General features: G+C 43.5%; 1 protein-coding gene across 1 annotated transcript in view; it reads right to left on the bottom strand.

The window, feature by feature from the left end:
• Positions 1-3,237: 3,237 nt before the first annotated feature.
• The window catches only part of LOC110500776 (glucosidase 2 subunit beta), a 274,702-nt gene continuing 257,644 nt past the window's right edge, over positions 3,238-20,295 (bottom strand). The window contains exons 14-15 of the mRNA XM_036958295.2: positions 10,041-10,140; positions 3,238-3,865 (exon numbers count right to left, since the gene is read on the bottom strand). Coding sequence (XP_036814190.2) covers positions 3,728-3,865; positions 10,041-10,140 — 238 coding nt within the window. The 3' untranslated portion in view covers positions 3,238-3,727. The remainder of the gene's footprint in view (positions 3,866-10,040; positions 10,141-20,295) is intronic.

The following is a 20,295-nucleotide window of genomic DNA, read 5'->3' on the forward strand; positions in this document are numbered from 1 at the left end:
AAGATGGCCACCATTGTTCCTGTACCCAAGAAGGCAAAGGTAACTGAACTAAATGACTATCGCCCCATAGCACTCACCTCTGTCATAATGAAGTGCTTTGAAAGACTAGTCAAGGATCATATCACCTCCACCTTACCTGCCACCCTAGCCACTTCAATTTGCTTACTGCCCCAATAGATCCACAAACGATGCAATCGCCATCACTCTGCATACTGCCCTATCCCATCTGGACAAGAGGAATACCTATATAAGAATGCTGTTCTTTGACTATAGCTTTGCGTTCAACACCATCGTACCCTCCAAGCTCATCATCAAGCTCGGGGCCCTGGGTCTGAACCCCGCCCTGTGCAACTGGGTCCTGGACATCCTGACGGGCCGCCCCGAGGTGGTGAAGGTAGGAAACATCACCTCCACTCCGCCAATCCTCAACACTGGGGCCCCACAAGGGTGTATGCTCAGCCCCCTCCTGTACTCTCTGTTCACCTATGACTGCGTGAACAAGCATGCCTCCAACTCAATCATCAAGTTTGCAGATGACACAACAGCAGTAGGCTTGATTACCAATGATGCCGAGACAGCCTACAGAGAGGAGGGGAGGGCTCTGGGAGTGAGGTGCCTGGAAAACAACCTCACTCAACGTCAACAAAAAAAGGAGATGATCGTGGACTTCAGGAAACAGCAGAGGGTGCACCCCCCCATCCACATCGACGGGACCGCAGTGGAGCAGGTGGAAAGCTTCAAGTTCCTTGGCGTACACATCACTGCCAATCTGAAATGGACCTCCCACACAGACAGGGTGGTGAAGACGGCGCAATGGAGCCTCTTCAACCTCAGGAGGCTATAGAAATGTGGCTTGTCACCTAATACTCTCATAAACCTTTACAGATGCACAATTGAGAGCATCCTGTTGGGCTGTATCACCGCCTGATACTGCAACTGCACCGCCCGCAACCGCAAGGCTCTCTAAAGGCCGGTACGGTCTGCCCAACACATTACTGGGGGCAAACTACCCGCCCTCCAGGACACCTTCAGCACCCGATGTCACAGGAAGGCCAAAAAGATCATCAAGGACATCAACCACCCGAGCCACAGCCTGTTCACCACCGCAATCATTCAGAAGGCGAGGTCAGTAGAGGTGCATCAAAGCCAGGAGCAAGAGACTGAACAACAGCTTCTATTTCAAGGCCATCAGACTGTTAAACAGCCATCACTAGCACATTAGAGGCTGCTGCCTATAGGCATAGACTAGGACTCCCTGGCCACTTTAAGGAATGGAACACTAGTCACTTAATGTTTTAAATATCTGGCATTACTCATCTCATATTTATATACTGTATTTATATACTGTATATTTATATACATCTCATACGTATATACTGTATTCTATACTATTCTACGGTATCTTAGTCACTTAATAATGTTTACTTATCTGGCATTACGCATCTCATATGTATATACTGTTTTCTATACTATTCTACAGTATCTTAGTTCGTTCCGTCTGACATGGCTCAGCCATAGTCTTAATTCATTCATACTAGATTTGTATGTATTAGGTAGTTGTTGTGGAATTGTTAGATTACTTGTTAGATATTACTGCACTTTCAGGGCTAGAAGCACAAGCATTTAGCTACACTCACAATAACATCTGCTAACCATCTGTATGTGACCAATACAATTTGATTTGATGTGTTATATGTTGTGGTGTTATACAGTACCAGTCAAAAGTTTGGACACACCTACTCATTCAAGGGTTTTTCTTTATCTGAACTATTTTCAACATTGTAGAATAATAGTGAAGACATCCAAACTATGAAATAACACATATGGAATCATGTAGCAACCCCCCCCCCCCCCCCCCCCCCAAAAAAAAACAAAAACAAAAAAACAACCCTTACAGAGCCTGGAGGTGTGCTTTGGATCATTGTCCTGTTGAAAAACAAATGATAGTCCCACTAAGAGCAAACCAGATAAGATGGCGTATCGCTGCAGAATGCTGTGGTAGCCATGCTTGTTAATTGTGCCTAGAATTCTAAATAAATCAGACTGTGTCACCAGCAAAGCACCCCCACACCATAACACCTCCTCCTCCATGCTTCATGGTAGGAACCACATATGCGGTGATCGTCCGTTCACCTACTCTGAGTCTCACAAAGACACAGCGTTTAGAAACAAACCTCTCAAATTTAAACTCATCAGACCAAAGACCCTAAATTGTAATTACTTTGCTACTATGGCCTATTTATTGCTTACCTCCTGACGCCATTTGCACACACTGTATATGCTTGTTTATTCCATGTGGAACTCTGTGTTGTTTGTGTCGCACTGTTTTGCTTTATCTTGGCCAGGTCGCAGTTGTAAATGAGAACTTGTTCTCAACTAGCCTTCCTGGTTAAATAAAGGTGAAATAAAATAAAAAGATTTCCACTGGTCTAATGTACATTGCTCGTGTTTCTTGGCCCAAGCAAGTCTCTTGTTCTTATTGCTGTCCTTTAGTAGTGGTTTCTTTGCAGCAATTCGACCACGAAGGCCTGATTCATGCAGTCTCCTCTGAACAGTTCAGATGTGTCTGTTACTTGAACTCTGTGAAGCATTTAATAAGGCTGCAATCTGAGGTGCAGTTAACTCTAATGAACTTATCCTCTGCAGCAGAGGTAACTTCCTTTCCTGTGGCGGTCCTCATGAGAGCCAGTTCCATCATAGTGCTTGATTGTTTTTGCGACTGCACTTGAAGAAAGTTATTGAAATATTCCGTATTGACTGACCATGTCTTAAAGTAATGATGGACTGTAATTTTTCTTAGCTTATTTGAGCTGTTCTTACCATAATATGGACTTATAATATGGACAAATAGGGCTATCTTCTGTATACCACCCCTACCTTGTCACAACACAACTGATTGGCTCAAACGCATTGACAAGGAAAGAAATTCCACAAATGAACTTTTAACAAGGCACACCTGTTAATTGAAATGCATTCCAGGTGACTACCTCGTGTAACTGGTTGAGAGAATGCCAAGATGTCATCAAGGCAAAGGGTGGCAACTTTGAAGAATCTAAAATATATGTTGATTTGTTTAACAATTTTTTTGGGTTACTACATGTGTTATTTTGTAGTTTTAATGTCTAATGACTAGTTTGTCCAAACATTTGACTGGTACTGTATATTTTGTTGTACAGTATGTTGTACTCTTGCAAAAATAGTGTTGGTAACCGATGATACTATTTGAAAAGGCATTGCTGCTATCCAAAATAGTCCCTTTATTTTCAGTCAATTCAGAGTCATTTCTTTGTTACAAAGATCATAGATTGACTTAATGCTGTCATTAGACAGTGTTTGGAAACTACTGTGATTTATAATTGTTTTAACAGGAATGACAGAGAAGCTTATTCCCCGTACTGCAAAGCGTAAAACCAAACACAAACAGCAAGTGTAATTAAAATGTCTACATTTCTAGAACAACATTTTACATGAAAAGACTCCTTCAATTCCTCAATCCACAAAGCTCAACGAAACACAATGGAAATGAACAGCGTGACAGTCAGGAGGAACAAAAACACCATGGTAACGAGACAACGGAAGACAAAAACATATTATAAAGCTACAGCAATTATTGCGATATGTGTTCTGACACAAATGCAGAGGACACTGGGGCCTGAGTGGCCCCGGAACAAGTCTGTCACCAGCGGCATGGGGGGCTGCATGGCTCCCTCCACTTGGTCCCTGGGGGTCAAAGTTCACTGTGTACGCCCCGCTGCCTCAGCGCCGGCTGACAGGACACGGGAGTCTGAAGCTCCATGACGTACTGGCATTTGCTGGGCTCCTTTACCGATCTCAAGGCTGTCTCTGTCCCACATATCAACATGACCTAGAAAAACAAACGAGGCAATGGAGGGAGATAGTCACGGAGAAGAAGTGAATAGAAGAGAGAGAGAGACATTGTTAAGTCAAGAGGCTTGTCGTTTGCCTCTCGTAAAAGGACTGTGTGGAGAAGCACCCGATATGTGGCATAACTGCTGTGTATTTTAAGAAGCTTTACATTTGTGTCTCTACACATTCGTTGTATGAATGTTGTTGTTGTTGATATAGAATTACTGTCGTGATACCGTGGTAGAATAAGAGGAACTAATGATCAAATTAGGCCCAACACTTAAATTGTAGTTCGTTCAGGATTCTTTTTTCGAAAACACATTCAGACACACACAGATTACGCTAACACTTTACTCGACTCCCAGCGTCATAACAATGCCATGATATGTCATAACGGCTGTTATAACAGCTGTCATGACCCATAAATTGTGGTATTTTACGGCTGGTTATGACACCTACATAAGAGTGTCAAAAACCCACAAAACCGACCACACGAGGCGGAACCTTCCAGAACCTTCCGTTACACCATAGGCTAGGTGCTTCTACACCTGCATTGCTTGCTGTTTGGGGGTTTTAGGCTGGGTTTCTGTACAGCACTTTGAGATATCAGCCGATGTACGAAGGGCTATATAAATAAATTTGATTTGATTTAGGTGTCAACAGTGTGTTCATGTTGTATTTTCTGAAATGGACCACAGTAAATGACAGTACTAATGTTTTGGTTGCGATAGGTTTCATCATTGACCCACCGTCACGACACAGTGATTTTAGGACTTCTATAACCTATTTTATACATTGTGTGTTTGAGCTACAGACTTTTCTGAGTCGTACCTTTGGATTCGTCTGTTTTCCTCCGCATTAGTCTGAGTAACGGGGGGGGGGGGGGGGGGGGGGGCTGCGCTAGAGTGGTGTTAGTGAGACAAAAGGAGGATCCTGGGAATGTTAACGAAAACACCCGTAGAGTCTGAACGGTTTCAGCCACACACTAATTAAAACCATCTAAGAAAAGCAGAGACTCTCACGAACACGTTTTGCTCTATGACCTCACAAGCTACAGAAGAGTTATTAACATAAGAGGTTCTTCTACATAGACTATAGGACATCCCAGGTCATAGTGTCTATAATGCTGTAAGGGGTTCTTCTACCTAGAAGACCATAGTAAATCCCAGGTCATAGTGTCTATAATACTGTAAGGGGTTCTTCTACCTAGAAGACCATAGTAAATCCCAGGTCATAGTGTCTATAATACTGTAAGGGGTTCTTCTACATAGATCATAGGACATCCCAGGTCATAGTGTCTATAATACTGTAAGGGGTTCTTCTACCTAGAAGACCATAGTAAATCCCAGGTCATAGTGTCTATAATACTGTAAGGGGTTCTTCTACCTAGAAGACCATAGTAAATCCCAGGTCATAGTGTCTATAATACTGTAAGGGGTTCTTCTACATAGATCATAGGACATCCCAGGTCATAGTGTCTATAATACTGTAAGGGGTTCTTCTACCTAGAAGACCATAGTAAATCCCAGGTCATAGTGTCTATAATACTGTAAGAGGTTCTTCTACATAGACTATAGGACATCCCAGGTCATAGTGTCTATAATACTGTAAGGGGTTCTTCTACATAGATCATAGGACATCCCAGGTCATAGTGTCTATAATACTGTAAGAGGTTCTTCTACATAGACTATAGGACATCCCAGGTCATAGTGTCTATAATACTGTAAGGGGTTCTTCTACATAGATCATAGGACATCCCAGGACATAGTGTCTATAATACTGTAAGGGGTTCTTCTACATAGACTATAGGACATCCCAGGTCATAGTGTCTATAATACTGTAAGGGGTTCTTCTACATAGATCATAGGACATCCCAGGACATAGTGTCTATAATACTGTAAGGGGTTCTTCTACATAGACTATAGGACATCCCAGGTCATAGTGTCTATAATACTGTAAGGGGTTCTTCTACCTAGAATACCATAGGACATCCCAGGTCATAGTGTCTATAATACTGTAAGGGGTTCTTCTACATAGACTATAGGAAATCCCAGGTCATAGTGTCTATAATACTGTAAGGGGTTCTTCTACCTAGAAGACCATAGTAAATCCCAGGTCATAGTGTCTATAATACTGTAAGGGGTTCTTCTACATAGAAGACCATAGTAAATCCCAGGTCATAGTGTCTATAATACTGTAAGGGGTTCTTCTACCTAGAAGACCATAGTAAATCCCAGGTCATAGTGTCTATAATACTGTAAGGGGTTCTTCTACATAGACTATAGGAAATCCCAGGACATAGTGTCTATAATACTGTAAGGGGTTCTTCTACCTAGAAGACCAAAGGAAATCCCAGGTCATAGTGTCTATAATACTAGAATAAGCTCACATAGTTTCTGTCACTGACTAGTTGGATATTAATTTCCCAGTAATCAAACCATTTCTGTACATACAGAATTCATATACATTCATTTTTTAAATCACGTCTCGCTCCATCCACCAACGCCACGTTGCACCACAGACTGTCCAGGAGTTGGTGGACGCTTTAGTCCAGGTCTGGGAGGAGATCCCTCAGGAGACCATCCGCCACCTCATCAGGAGCATGCCCAGGCGTTGTAGGGAGGTCATACAGGCACGTGGAGGCCACACACACTACTGAGCCTCATTTTGACTTGTTTTAAGGACATTACATCAAAGTTGGATCAGCCTGTAGTGTGGTTTGTTTGAGTGTGACTCCAAATTCCAGACCTCCATGGGTTGATAAATTTGATTTCCATTGATCATTTTTGTGTGATTGTGTTGTCAGCACATTCAACTATGTAAAGAAAAAAGTATTTAATAAGAATATTTCATTCATTCAGATCTAGGATGTGTTATTTTAGTGTTCCCTTTATTTTTTTGAGCAGTGTATAAATATATATATATATATATATATATATATATATATATATATATATATGGTATATCTACACTATATTCCAGTTAGAGACCAAATCCACGGTCCATAACACACACATTAGCCCGAGCCTTTTGAACCTAATTAATAAACACTAGGTCCGACCCTTCCAGTGTTGCAGTGTCTTTTAACAGGCACAACGCACGGGTCTCTTTGGCTTTGAATTAGTTTCATACCCGGCATCGAAACAATGCCGTCCACTGCCCGCATTACCATTCTCCCGCTAAGGGGTAGAGAAGCCTCTTTTCACCGAGGTAAAAGAGCAAAGCCGGGCTTCAGCATTTCAAATATAATGAGGGAAGACTTCTTCTCGCGGAGACTTCATTTATGCCGTACGCACACGTTTTGGAAAAGGGAGTGTTATATCAAAGGAATTCAATTGAGGCTTTTCAAAAGGCCTCTGGATGGTAGGAACATATATTTACAGATGATTGGAAACCATTTAAACTGTTGAAGGGGTTGGGGGGGGGAGAAGGGGTTGGGGAAGAAGGGGTTGGGGGGGGAGAAGGGGTTGGGGGGGGAGAAGGGGTTGGGGAAGAAGGGGTTGGGGGGGAGAAGGGGTTGGGGAAGAAGGGGTTGGGGGGGAGAAGGGGTTGGGGGGGGAGAAGGGGTTAGGGGGGGGGACACTGTAAAAAAAATTGATGATAAAACATGCTACATTTTTAATTGAACAAATTCCTGCTGTTAGAGACGAGACATTGTGAACTCTGTGAGAGAGAGAGAGTGAAGTGACTGGAGACATTGTGAACTCTGTGAGAGAGAGAGAGAGTGAAGTGACTAGAGACATTGTGAACTCTGTGAGAGAGAGAGAGTGAAGTGACTGGAGACATTGTGAACTCTGTGAGAGAGAGAGTGAAGTGACTGGAGACATTGTGAACTCTGTGAGAGAGAGAGTGAAGTGACTGGAGACATTGTGAACTCTGTGAGAGAGAGAGAGAGTGAAGTGACTGGAGACATTGTGAACTCTGTGAGAGAGAGAGAGTGAAGTGACTGGAGACATTGTGAACTCTGTGAGAGAGAGAGAGTGTGAAGTGACTGGAGACATTGTGAACTCTGTGAGAGAGAGAGAGTGAAGTGACTGGAGACATTGTGAACTCTGTGAGAGAGAGAGAGAGTGAAGTGACTGGAGACATTGTGAACTCTGTGAGAGAGAGAGAGAGTGAAGTGACTGGAGACATTGTGAACTCTGTGAGAGAGAGAGAGTGAAGTGACTGGAGACATTGTGAACTCTGTGAGAGAGAGAGAGAGTGAAGTGACTAGAGACATTGTGAACTCTGTGAGAGAGAGAGAGTGAAGTGACTGGAGACATTGTGAACTCTGTGAGAGAGAGAGTGAAGTGACTGGAGACATTGTGAACTCTGTGAGAGAGAGAGAGAGAGTGAAGTGACTGGAGACATTGTGAACTCTGTGAGAGAGAGAGAGTGAAGTGACTGGAGACATTGTGAACTCTGTGAGAGAGAGAGAGAGAGTGAAGTGACTGGAGACATTGTGAACTCTGTGAGAGAGTGAGAGTGAAGTGACTGGAGACATTGTGAACTCTGTGAGAGAGAGAGAGTGAAGTGACTGGAGACATTGTGAACTCTGTGAGAGAGAGAGTGAAGTGACTGGAGACATTGTAAACTCTGTGAGAGAGAGAGTGAAGTGACTGGAGACATTGTGAACTCTGTGAGAGAGAGAGAGAGAGTGAAGTGACTGGAGACATTGTGAACTCTGTGAGAGAGAGAGAGTGAAGTGACTGGAGACATTGTGAACTCTGTGAGAGAGAGAGAGAGAGTGAAGTGACTGGAGACATTGTGAACTCTGTGAGAGAGTGAGAGTGAAGTGACTGGAGACATTGTGAACTCTGTGAGAGAGAGAGAGTGAAGTGACTGGAGACATTGTGGACTCTCTGAGAGAGAGTGTGAAGTGACTGGAGACATTGTGAACTCTGTGAGAGAGAGAGAGTGAAGTGACTGGAGACATTGTGAACTCTGTGAGAGAGAGAGAGAGTGAAGTGACTGGAGACATTGGGAACTCTGTGAGAGAGTGAAGTGACTGGAGACATTGTGAACTCTGTGAGAGAGAGAGAGTGAAGTGACTGGAGACATTGTGAACTCTGTGTGAGTGAGAGAGAGAGTGAAGTGACTGGAGACATTGTGAACTCTGTGAGAGAGAGAGAGAGTGAAGTGACTAGAGACATTGTGAACTCTGTGAGAGAGAGAGAGTGAAGTGACTGGAGACATTGTGAACTCTGTGAGAGAGAGAGTGAAGTGACTGGAGACATTGTGAACTCTGTGAGAGAGAGAGAGTGAAGTGACTGGAGACATTGTGAACTCTGTGAGAGAGAGAGAGAGAGAGAGTGAAGTGACTGGAGACATTGTGAACTCTGTGAGAGAGAGAGAGTGAAGTGACTGGAGACATTGTGAACTCCGTGTGAGAGAGAGAGTGAAGTGACTGGAGACATTGTGAACTCCGTGTGAGAGAGAGAGAGAGAGTGAAGTGACTGGAGACATTGTGAACTCCGTGTGAGAGAGAGAGAGAGTGAAGTGACGGACAGAGAAACGTAGGTGAAGAGTACGTCTGCTACTGTCTTCAGCCCTGTTTTTGTTTAACTTTTTATGGGACTTCAGTAATCGGTGGTTTCACAAAGTGTCTTTCTACTAGTGAATCGTGTACAACGATAACATGAGGATGAAAATGGCATCTATCGCTCTCTGTGTGTCTGTCTGTCTGTCTGCCTATCCATGTCTTCCAATCTCTTTGCCTGCCTGTCTGTCTGCCTGTATGTCTGTCTTCTTGTCTGTGTCTTCCTACCTCGTCTGTCTGCCTGTCTGTCTGTCTGTGTGTCTGTCTGTCTATCCATGTCTTCTACCTCTTTGCCTGCCTGTCTGTCTGTCTGTCTGCCTATCTGTGTCTTCCTACCTCTTTGTCTGTCTGTCTGCCTATCTGTGTCTTCCTACCTCTTTGTCTGTCTGTCTGCCTGCATGTCTGTCTTCCTACGTCATCTGCCTGTCTGCCTTTCTGTCTGTCTGTGTCTTCCTACCTCATCTGTCTGTCTGTCTGTCTGTATCTTCCTACCTCGTCTGTCTGTCTGTCTGTCTGCCTGTTTGTGTCTTCCTACCTCATCTGTCTGTCTGTCTGTCTGTATCTTCATACCCCGTCTGTCTGTCTGCCTGTCTCTAAGGCTCTCTGTTTCTGTGCCCTTTACAGTACAGTAACATCCCACTAATGTACTTACCATGGTGTTCCTGGTAGGGCCTTGCCAGCAGGGCTCTCCACTCTCATACCTCATCTGGCAATATGGGTTCTCTGGTGGCCCCGCCCATGACCCCCACTTCCTGAAACAGACAGACAAAAAAGAGAGAGAGAGACAGAGAGCAAATATAAACTCCATTCATTAGTATAATCCCAAATTCCTGATAAATATTGAGACAAAATGTTGACATCACTTAGCACCAGGTTTACTAACTGGGCAAAACAAAAGTCTAGCGGAGGTGGCTGCAGTGCCCTCTGCTAGTCCCTGGTGCCTGGCGCTGTCTGTCTCTCCTCCGACAAAACATATGAAGTACCATTTGTGTGAGTTAATTCTCTGTACTGTTCTGCACAGAGAGGGAGGGGAGAACAATAATACTGAACCAGATACCAAATAAGGCGTTTCATTCCCGTGCGATGGCGAAATACATTTTACCTCAGCTTTATGGTTCTGGTTAATATGGTTCTGACTCTCCAATTTTTTGACATTTTTATTTCATTTCACCTTTTATTTAACCAGGTAGGCTAGTTGAGAACAAGTTCTCATTTACAACTGTGACCTGGCCAAGATAACGCAAAGCAGTGCGACACAACAGTAAATAGTGAACCTCAATGATTCAGTTGGTTAGAGTGACAGGGTTGTGATTCTGATTCCAGTCCGTTTCTGAATAGGCCTACTGAGTTAAAAGGGGCAATCAGCAGTTGAAACAATAACGAGTTCTCGGGTAAAAAAAAATAAAATAAAAAAAGCTGAGGGACGGGGCTGGAGAAAATGTAACCACTCTCAAAATCATTAGACAGAGCTCCAAGGACTGATCATTAACGGAATATCAAATGTGTAGTTTTGAGGCTATACAGCGATCGTTTACTTTTGCATTGTTTACAAACATTGGCCTAGAACAAGCTTATATGTCGGGTTCTGAATGTGGGGCGACAGTTGAACTAAGCTCACGAGGCATTTACATTTTATATTAATCACAAATCAATGGGTACATATAATTCACTTATTCATCCAAAACGGCTGTAGCTAAACGGATTGGCCCTTAAAGAGTTAGTCGCTTTGGACAAAAGAGACCATATTATACAAACATGTGATTGCATATCATCTCAGATTATTTTATTTTTTTTTAGACATCAAACAGAAATCACTATTAATATTAAATGTCAGACCTTGCTGAAAATAATGACACAGAAAAGGAGATTATTGGATGATCGCTGAGGGATAAATATAGAGAGAAACACAAAACCCTTTTCAGTAGAAATGTACACACACTGGGTCCCCTTCCAGGACTCATATCTGTCTAATACCACTCATCTGTCCTCATAGGCAACAAGCCCATTCTGTGACATTTCAATATTCTTTAGCCTTGTCCAGATTGAGAGACACGGACAGCGGGTCCTATCTTAAGGTCCCTGAGTTCACTAGCTCCTTTTCCCGGCCTCCATGCCTCCATATCACCATGTCTCCATGTCTCCATGCCTCCATATCACCATGTCTCCATGTCTCCATACCTCCATATCACCATGTCTCCATGTCTCCATGCCACCATATCACCATGTCTCCATGTCTCCATGCCACCATATCACCACGTCTCCATGCCTCCATATCACCATGCCACCATATCACCATGTCTCCATGCCTCCATATCACCATGCCTCCATATCACCATGTCTCCATATCACCATGTCTCCATGTCTCCATGCCACCATATCACCATGTCTCCATGTCTCCATATCACCATGTCTCCATGTCTCCATGCCACCATGTCTCCATATCACCATATCACCATGTCTCCATGCCTCCATATCACCATGTCTCCATGTCTCCATGCCTCCATATCACCATGTCTCCATGTCACCATATCACCATGTCTCCATGCCTCCATATCACCATGTCTCCATGTCTCCATGCCACCATGTCTCCATATCACCATGTCTCCATGCCTCCATATCACCATGTCTCCATGCCTCCATATCACCATGTCTCCATGTCTCCATGCCTCCATATCACCATGTCTCCATGTCTCCATGCCACCATGTCTCCATATCACCATGTCTCCATGCTTCCATATCACCATGTCTCCATGCCTCCATATCACCATGTCTCCATGTCTCCATGCCTCCATATCACCATATCACCATGCCTCCATATCACCATGTCTCCATGTCTCCATATCACCATATCACCATGCCTCCATATCACCATGTCTCCATGCCTCCATATCTCCATGTCTCCATGCCAACATGTCTCCATGTCTCCATATCACCATGTCTCCATGCCTCCATATCACCATGTCTCCATGCCACCATGTCTCCATGTCTCCATATCACCATGTCTCCATGCCTCCATGTCTCCATGCCTCCATATCACCATGTCTCCATGTCTCCATGCCTCCATGCCACCATGTCTCCATGCCTCCATATCACCATGTCTCCATGTCTCCATATCACCATGTCTCCATATCACCATATCACCATGTCTCCATGCCTCCATATCACCATGTCTCCATGTCTCCATGCCACCATGTCTCCATATCACCATGTCTCCATGTCTTCATGTCTCCATGCCACCATATAACCATGTCTCCATGCCTCCATATCACCATGTCTCCATGTCTCCATGCCTCCATGTCTCCATATCACCATGTCTCCATGCCTCCATATCTCCATGTCTCCATGCATCCATATCACCATGTCTCCATGTCTCCATGCCACCATATCACCATGTCTCCATGTCTCCATGCCACCATGTCTCCATGTCTTCATATCACCATGTCTCCATGCCTCCATATCTCCATGCATCCATATCACCATGTCTCCATGTCTCCATGCCACCATGCCTCCATATCACCATGTCTCCATATCACCATGTCTCCATGTCTCCATGCCTCCATATCACCATGTCTCCATGTCTCCATATCACCACGTCTCCATGTCTCCATATCACCATGTCTCCATGCCTCCATATCACCATGTCTCCATATCTCCATATCTCCATGTCTCCATGTCTCCATGCCACCATATCACCATGTCTCCATGCCTCCATATCACCATGTCTCCATGTCTCCATGTCTCCATGCCACCATGTCTCCATGTCTCCATATCTCCATGTCTCCATGCATCCATATCACCATGTCTCCATGTCTCCATGCCACCATATCACCATGTCTCCATGTCTCCATGCCACCATGTCTCCATGTCTTCATATCACCATGTCTCCATGCCTCCATATCTCCATGTCTCCATGCATCCATATCACCATGTCTCCATGTCTCCATGCCACCATGCCTCCATATCACCATGTCTCCATATCACCATGTCTCCATGTCTCCATGCCTCCATATCACCATGTCTCCATGCCTCCATATCACCATGTCTCCATGCCACCATGCTTCCATGTGTCTAGTCTCCATGCCTCCATGCCACCATGTGTCTATGTCTCCATGCCACCATATCACCATGTGTCTATGTCTTCATGCCACCATGCCTCCATGTCTCCATATCACCATGTCTCCATGCCTCCATGTCTCCATGTCTCCATGCCACCATATCACCATGTGTCTGTCTCCATGTCTCCATGCCTCCATATCACCATGCCACCATGCCTCCATGTCTCCATGTCTCCATGCCACCATATCACCATGTGTCTGTCTCCATGTCTCCATGCCTCCATATCACCATGCCACCATGCCTCCATGTCTCCATGTCTCCATGCTTCCATATCACCATGCCTCCATATCACCATGTGTCTATGCCTCCATATCACCATGTGTCTATGTCTCCATGTCTCCATGCCTCCATGCCACCATGCCTCCATGTCTCCATGTCTCCATGCTTCCATATCACCATGCCTCCATATCACCATGTGTCTATGCCTCCATATCACCATGTGTCTATGTCTCCATGTCTCCATGCCTCCATGCCACCATGCCTCCATGTGTCTATGTCTCCATGCCACCATGCCTCCATGCCACCATGCCTCCATGCCACCATGCCTCCATGCCACCATGCCTCCATGTGTCTATGTCTCCATGCCACCATGCCTCCATGCCACCATGTCTCCATGCCACCATATGTCTATGTCTCCATGCCACCATGCCTCCATGCCACCATGCCTCCATATGTCTATGTCTCCATGCCACCATGCCTCCATGCCACCATGTCAGGGAACCTCAAATGGATTGCTGTCAGGGCCAGGGTACAGAGGGATCTAAGAGAGTGTCAGTGCTGGCCTCTTTCCACCAGTGTGATCCCTACTGTGCTCTCCCTTATGTCCCACCTCTCTCACCCCCCCCCCCCCGGTTCTGTCCCTTGCCTCGTCAGATCTCCATTTTCACCTCTCTCAGTACTACCCACGCCCCAGGAGGCAGGAGAGGCCCTGTCAATTAGGCCCCAGTTATCACGGACACTTGCGCTATAGACTCCAGTCATTTAGGGCTCACAGGAGTATCCGGACGGAGCCGTATTGACAAACCACTCCTTGTAATAATACCCGACGGTCTATTGACTGGCCCGTTCTGTGGAGCTATCATACAGCCGTGTGACATTCATCCAATGTGACGACCATGTCTCCTCTAACTCAATGTGTTATTTTCTTCTATACTATTCAATCTATCATTCAGGGAGAAAATGCTCTTAGCCACGCGCAATCTGCTCCTTTTTTCACCACTTGCAATGACATTTAAGTAAATATTGTTACCTGTTACCTACCAGTTACTCTGTTAACTACCTGTTACACTGTTATATACCTGTTACTCTGTTAACTGCCTGTTACACTGTTATATACCTGTTACTCTGTTACCTACCTGTTACTCTGTTAACTACCCGTTACCTACCTGTTACTCTGTTACATACCTGTTACTCTGTTAACTACCCGTTACCTACCTGTTACTCTGTTACCTACCTGTTACTCTGTTAACTACATGTTACCTACCTGTTACTCTGTTACCTACCTGTTACTCTGTTAACTACCTGTTACCTACCTGCTACTCTGTTACATACCTGTTACACTGTTATATACCTGTTACTCTGTTACCTACCTATTACTCTGTTACATACCTGTTACTCTGTTACATACCTGTTACTCTGTTACATACCTGTTACTCTGTTACCTACCTGTTACTCTATTAACTGCCTGTTACACTGTTATATACCTGTTACTCTGTTACCTACCTGTTACTCTGTTAACTACCCGTTACCTACTAGTTCCTCTGTTACCTACCTGTTACTCTGTTAACTACCTGTTACCTACCTGCTACTCTGTTACCTACCTGTTACACTGTTATATACCTGTTACTCTGTTACCTACCTGTTACTCTGTTACCTACATGTTACTCTGTTACATACCTGTTACTCTGTTACCTACCTGTTACTCTGTTACATACCTGTTACTCTGTTACCTACCTGTTACTCTGTTAACTGCCTGTTACACTGTTATATCTGTTACTCTGTTACCTACCTGTTACTCTGTTAACTACCCGTTACCTACCTGTTACTCTGTTACCTACCTGTCAACTACCTGTTACTCTGTTAACTACCCGTTACCTACATGCTACTCTGTTACATACCTGTTACTCTGTTAACTACCCGTTACCTACCTGTTACTCTGTTACCTACCTGTTACTCTGTTACCCACCTGTTACTCTGTTAACTATCCGTTACTCTGTTACCTACCTGTTACTCTGTTAACTACCCGTTACCTATCTGTTACTCTGTTAACTACCTGTTACTCTGTTACCTACCTGTTACTCTGTTAACTGCCTGTTACACTGTTATATACCTGTTACCTACCTCTTACTCTGTTACCTACCTGTTACTCTGTTACCTACCTGTTACTCTGTTACCTACCTGTTACTCTGTTAACTGCCTGTTACACTGTTATATACCTGTTGCTCTGTTACCTACCTGTTACTCTGTTAACTGCCTGTTACACTGTTATATACCTGTTACTCTGTTACCTACCTGTTACTCTGTTAACTACCCGTTACCTACCTGTTACTCTGTTACATACCTGTTACTCTGTTAACTACCCGTTACCTACCTGTTACTCTGTTACCTACCTGTTACTCTGTTACCCACCTGTTACTCTGTTAACTACCCGTTACTCTGTTACCTACCTGTTACTCTGTTAACTACCCGTTACCTATCTGTTACTCTGTTAACTACCTGTTCCTATCTGTTACTCTGTTACCTACCTGTTACTCTGTTACCTACCTGTTACTCTGTTAACTGCCTGTTACACTTTTATATACCTGTTACTCTGTTACCTACCTGTTACTCTGTTACCTACCTGTTACTCTGTTACATACCTGTTACTCTGTTAACTGCCTGTTACACTGTTATATACCTGTTACTCTGTTAACTACCCGTTACCTACCTGTTACTCTGTTAACTACCCGTTACCTACCTGTTACTCTGTTAACTACCTGTTACTCTGTTAACTACCTGTTACTCTGTTAACTACCCGTTACCTACCTGTTACTCTGTTACATACCTGTTACTCGGTTAACTACCCGTTACCTACCTGTTACTCTGTTACCTACCTGTTACTCTTTTACCTACCTGTTACTCTGTTACCTACCTGTTACACTGTTATATACCTGTTACACACCTGTTACTCTGTTAACTAGATGTTACCTGTTACCTACCTGTTACTCTGTTATATACCTGTTACTCACCGACCCCTTGACATACAGTACCATCAATAGTTTGGACACACCTACTCATTGCAGGGGTTTTCTAATATTTTTACTATTTTCTACATTGTAGAATAGTAGTGAACAGATCAAACAGTATCTAACGACTGAAGTCAAACTATGATCTTAGTAACAAAGAAATTACTCTGATTTGAATGAATATTAAAGGGGCTATTTTGGATAGCAGCAATGCCTTTTCAATTATTAAAAAAGTATCATTGGTTACCAACAGTTTTTTGCAAGAGTATTTGCACAAAAACACAACATATAGAATGCTATTCATTGTCTACAGCTCAGCGTTCAACACCGTAGCGCCCTCAAAGCTCATCACTAAGCTAAGGACCCTGGGACTAAACACCTCCCTCTGCAACTGTATACTGAACTTCCTGACAGGCCGCCCCCAGGTGGTAAGGGTAGGTAGCAACACATCCGCCACTCTGATCCGTCACACTGGAGCCCCCCCAGGGGTGCGTGCTCAGTCCCCTCCTGTACTCCCTGTTCACTCATAACTACACGGCCAACTCCAAAACCAGCATTTAGTTTGCTAATGACATAACAGTGGTAGATCACCGAGAACGACGAGACAGCCTAAAAAACTGAAAAGTGGTACGTACATATGTATTCACCCCTTTTGCTACGAAGCCCCTAAATAAGATCTGGTGCAACCAATTACCTTCAGTTAAATAAAGTCCACCTGTGTGCAATGATCTCAGTATATATATACACCTGTTCTGAAAGGCCCCAGAGTCTGCAACATCACTAAGCAAGGCGCACCACCAAGCAAGTGGCACCATGAAGACCAAGGAGTTCTCCAAACAGGTCAGGGACAAAGTTGTGGAGAAGTACAGATCAGGATTGGGTTATAAAAAAAATATCAGAAACTTTGAACATCCCACGGAGCACCATTAAATCCATGATTAAAAAATTTAAAGAATATAGCACCACAACAAACCTGTCAAGAGAGGGCCGCCCACCAAAACTCACGGACCAGGCAAGGAGGGCATTAATCAGAGAAGCAACAAAGAGACCAAAGATAACCCTGAAGGCGTTGCAAAGCTCCACAGCGGATATTGGAGTATCTGTCCATAGGACCACTTTCAACTGTACACTCCACAGAGCTGGGCCCCTGAACAAGGCAGTTAACCCACTGTTCCCTGGTAGGCCGTCATTGTAAATAAGAATTTGTTCTTAACTGACCTGCCTAGATAAATAAAGGTTAAATTAAATAAAAAAAATAGAGAACAGTGGCCAGAAAAAAAGCCATTGCTTAAATAAAAAAATAAGCAAACACATTTGGTGTTCGCCAAAAGGAATGTGGGAGACTCCCCACACAGATGGAAGAAGATACTCTGGTCAGATGAGACTAAAATGTAGCTTTTTGGCCATCAAGGAAAACTCTATGTCTGAGAACAACATCCCCACAGTGAAGTATGGTAGTGGTGTGAGGAGGTTTTTCATCAGCAGGGACTTGGAAACTGGTCAGAATTGAAGGAATGATGGATGGCGCCAAATACAGGGAAATTTCTTGCGGGAAACCGGTTTCAGTCTTCCAGAGATTTGAGACTGGGAAGGATGGTTCACCTTCCAGCAGGACAATGACCCTAAGCATACTGCTAAAGCAACACTCGAGCAGTTTGAGAGGAAACATTTAAATGTCTTGGAATGGCCTCGTCAAAGCCCAGACCTCAATCCTATTGAGAATCTGTGGTATGACTTAAAGATTGCTGTACACCAGCAGAACCGATCCAACTTGAAGGAGCTGTACTAGTTTTGCTTTATAGCTAGAGCTAGGGTTAGAGCTAGAGTTAGAGTTATAGCTAGAGTTATAGCTAGAGCTAGAGTTATAGCTAGAGTTAGAGTTAGAGCTAGAGTTAGAGTTATAGCTAGAGTTATAGCTAGAGCTAGAGTTATAGCTAGAGTTAGAGTTAGAGCTAGAGTTAGAGTTATAGCTAGAGTTAAGGTTTAGAACTAGAGTTAAGGTTAGAGTTAGAGTTAAGGTTAGAGTTAGAGTTAAGGTTAGAGTTAGAGTTAAGGTTAGAGTTAGAGTTAGAGCTAGAGTTAGTTCGAGTTAATGTTAGAGCTAGAGTTCGAGTTTAGGTTAGAGTTAGAGCTAGAATTAGAGTTAAAGCTAGAGCTAAGGTTAGAGTTAGGGTTACCGCTAGGGTTAGAGTAGTTAGTTAGGTTAGGATAGTTAGTCAAACATCTACCAACAATCTGTTTTGGACCAAATAATGAATAGCATGCTATTAGTTGTGGACAAACATGTTGCAACTAATAGTCATTTGGCAGGATTCCCCTTTTAAGAGTATGAAGAGCTAGAGTGAGTTAATAAAATGAGTAACAGAGTTTTCATTTAGAGCATCAGAGGTTTCATTTAGAGTAGCAGAGTTAATAGAGAATATGACAGAACCAATGGAATACATGCATCTTAATTGAGAAGTAATGCTAATACATCAGAACTCAGTCAGTCGACCAAAACTGCCAATCAACTCAAGCTTTCTGGAACATATGCACAGAGCGAAATGTTTTAATGAATATTGGCACAAAGTGGGCCTGGAATACCCACATTGTTTAATTGATGTTTAAATCTAATCCTGATTAAGAATAATTAGCTTTCTAAAAAGCTGATTAGCTTTCTCTTATTATAATAATGGCTTGAGCTGATGATATAAGCTCCTCTACTTTTTAAAATATTTGCTATCCAGCGATTCAGTTTAACTTCACGCCGCTAATCTGCATGCCTCTCGTGATAAATCCAGCAAAATCCACACTAATCTCAGATAGAACTGAGAGCGGAGTTAGCCTCCACCGCCACACATCAACCTGTCAGAAGCAATGATCGTTTAGACAAGTCGTCTAAACCCTGCAGATACATACGGGGTTGAGACAAAACACAGTTTCCCCCTCCGCCTGTGTTTTGTCTCAACCCCGTATGTATCTGAATGCACAAACCACGGGGCGAAATAAATGTTTGTTTTGTTTCCTCAAGTGGAATGAATATAGATAATCTCATTTGCGTTGGGTGCTGTCTTTGAAACGTATCTAGTGTGTGTGTTTGTGTTTGTGTGTGTGTTCCCTGAGATAATATTAGAGCACTATAGATGATCTGCCTCATGCATATAGTTATGGTGAAAGCACAATTTTGGGGATTTGTAGCATGCATTATTATGGGTGTGTAGAACATTCTTAAAAAAAGGGTTCCAAAATAACCTTTTTCATCTTAAGAACCTTTTTTGGAAAACGGGTACTCTTTGTAAGGCAAAGTGTTCTTCAGTACCTAGACCCTTTTTCATTCTAAGAACCATTCTTGGAAGAAAAGATTCTTTGATGATTCTTTGGAAGGCAAAGTGTTCTTCAGTACCTAGACCCTTTTTCATTCTAAGAACCATTCTTGGAAGAAAAGATTCTTTGATGATTCTTTGGAAGGCAAAGTGTTCTTCCGTACCTAGACCCTTTTTCATTCTAAGAACCATTCTTGGAAGAAAAGATTCTTTGATGATTCTTTGGAAGGCAAAGTGTTCTTCAGTGCCTAGACCCTTTTTCATT

The sequence above is a fragment of the Oncorhynchus mykiss genome, chromosome 21 (genome assembly GCF_057628025.1).
Source record: "Oncorhynchus mykiss isolate SJ-2025 chromosome 21, ASM5762802v1, whole genome shotgun sequence".
NCBI lineage: Eukaryota > Metazoa > Chordata > Actinopteri > Salmoniformes > Salmonidae > Oncorhynchus > Oncorhynchus mykiss.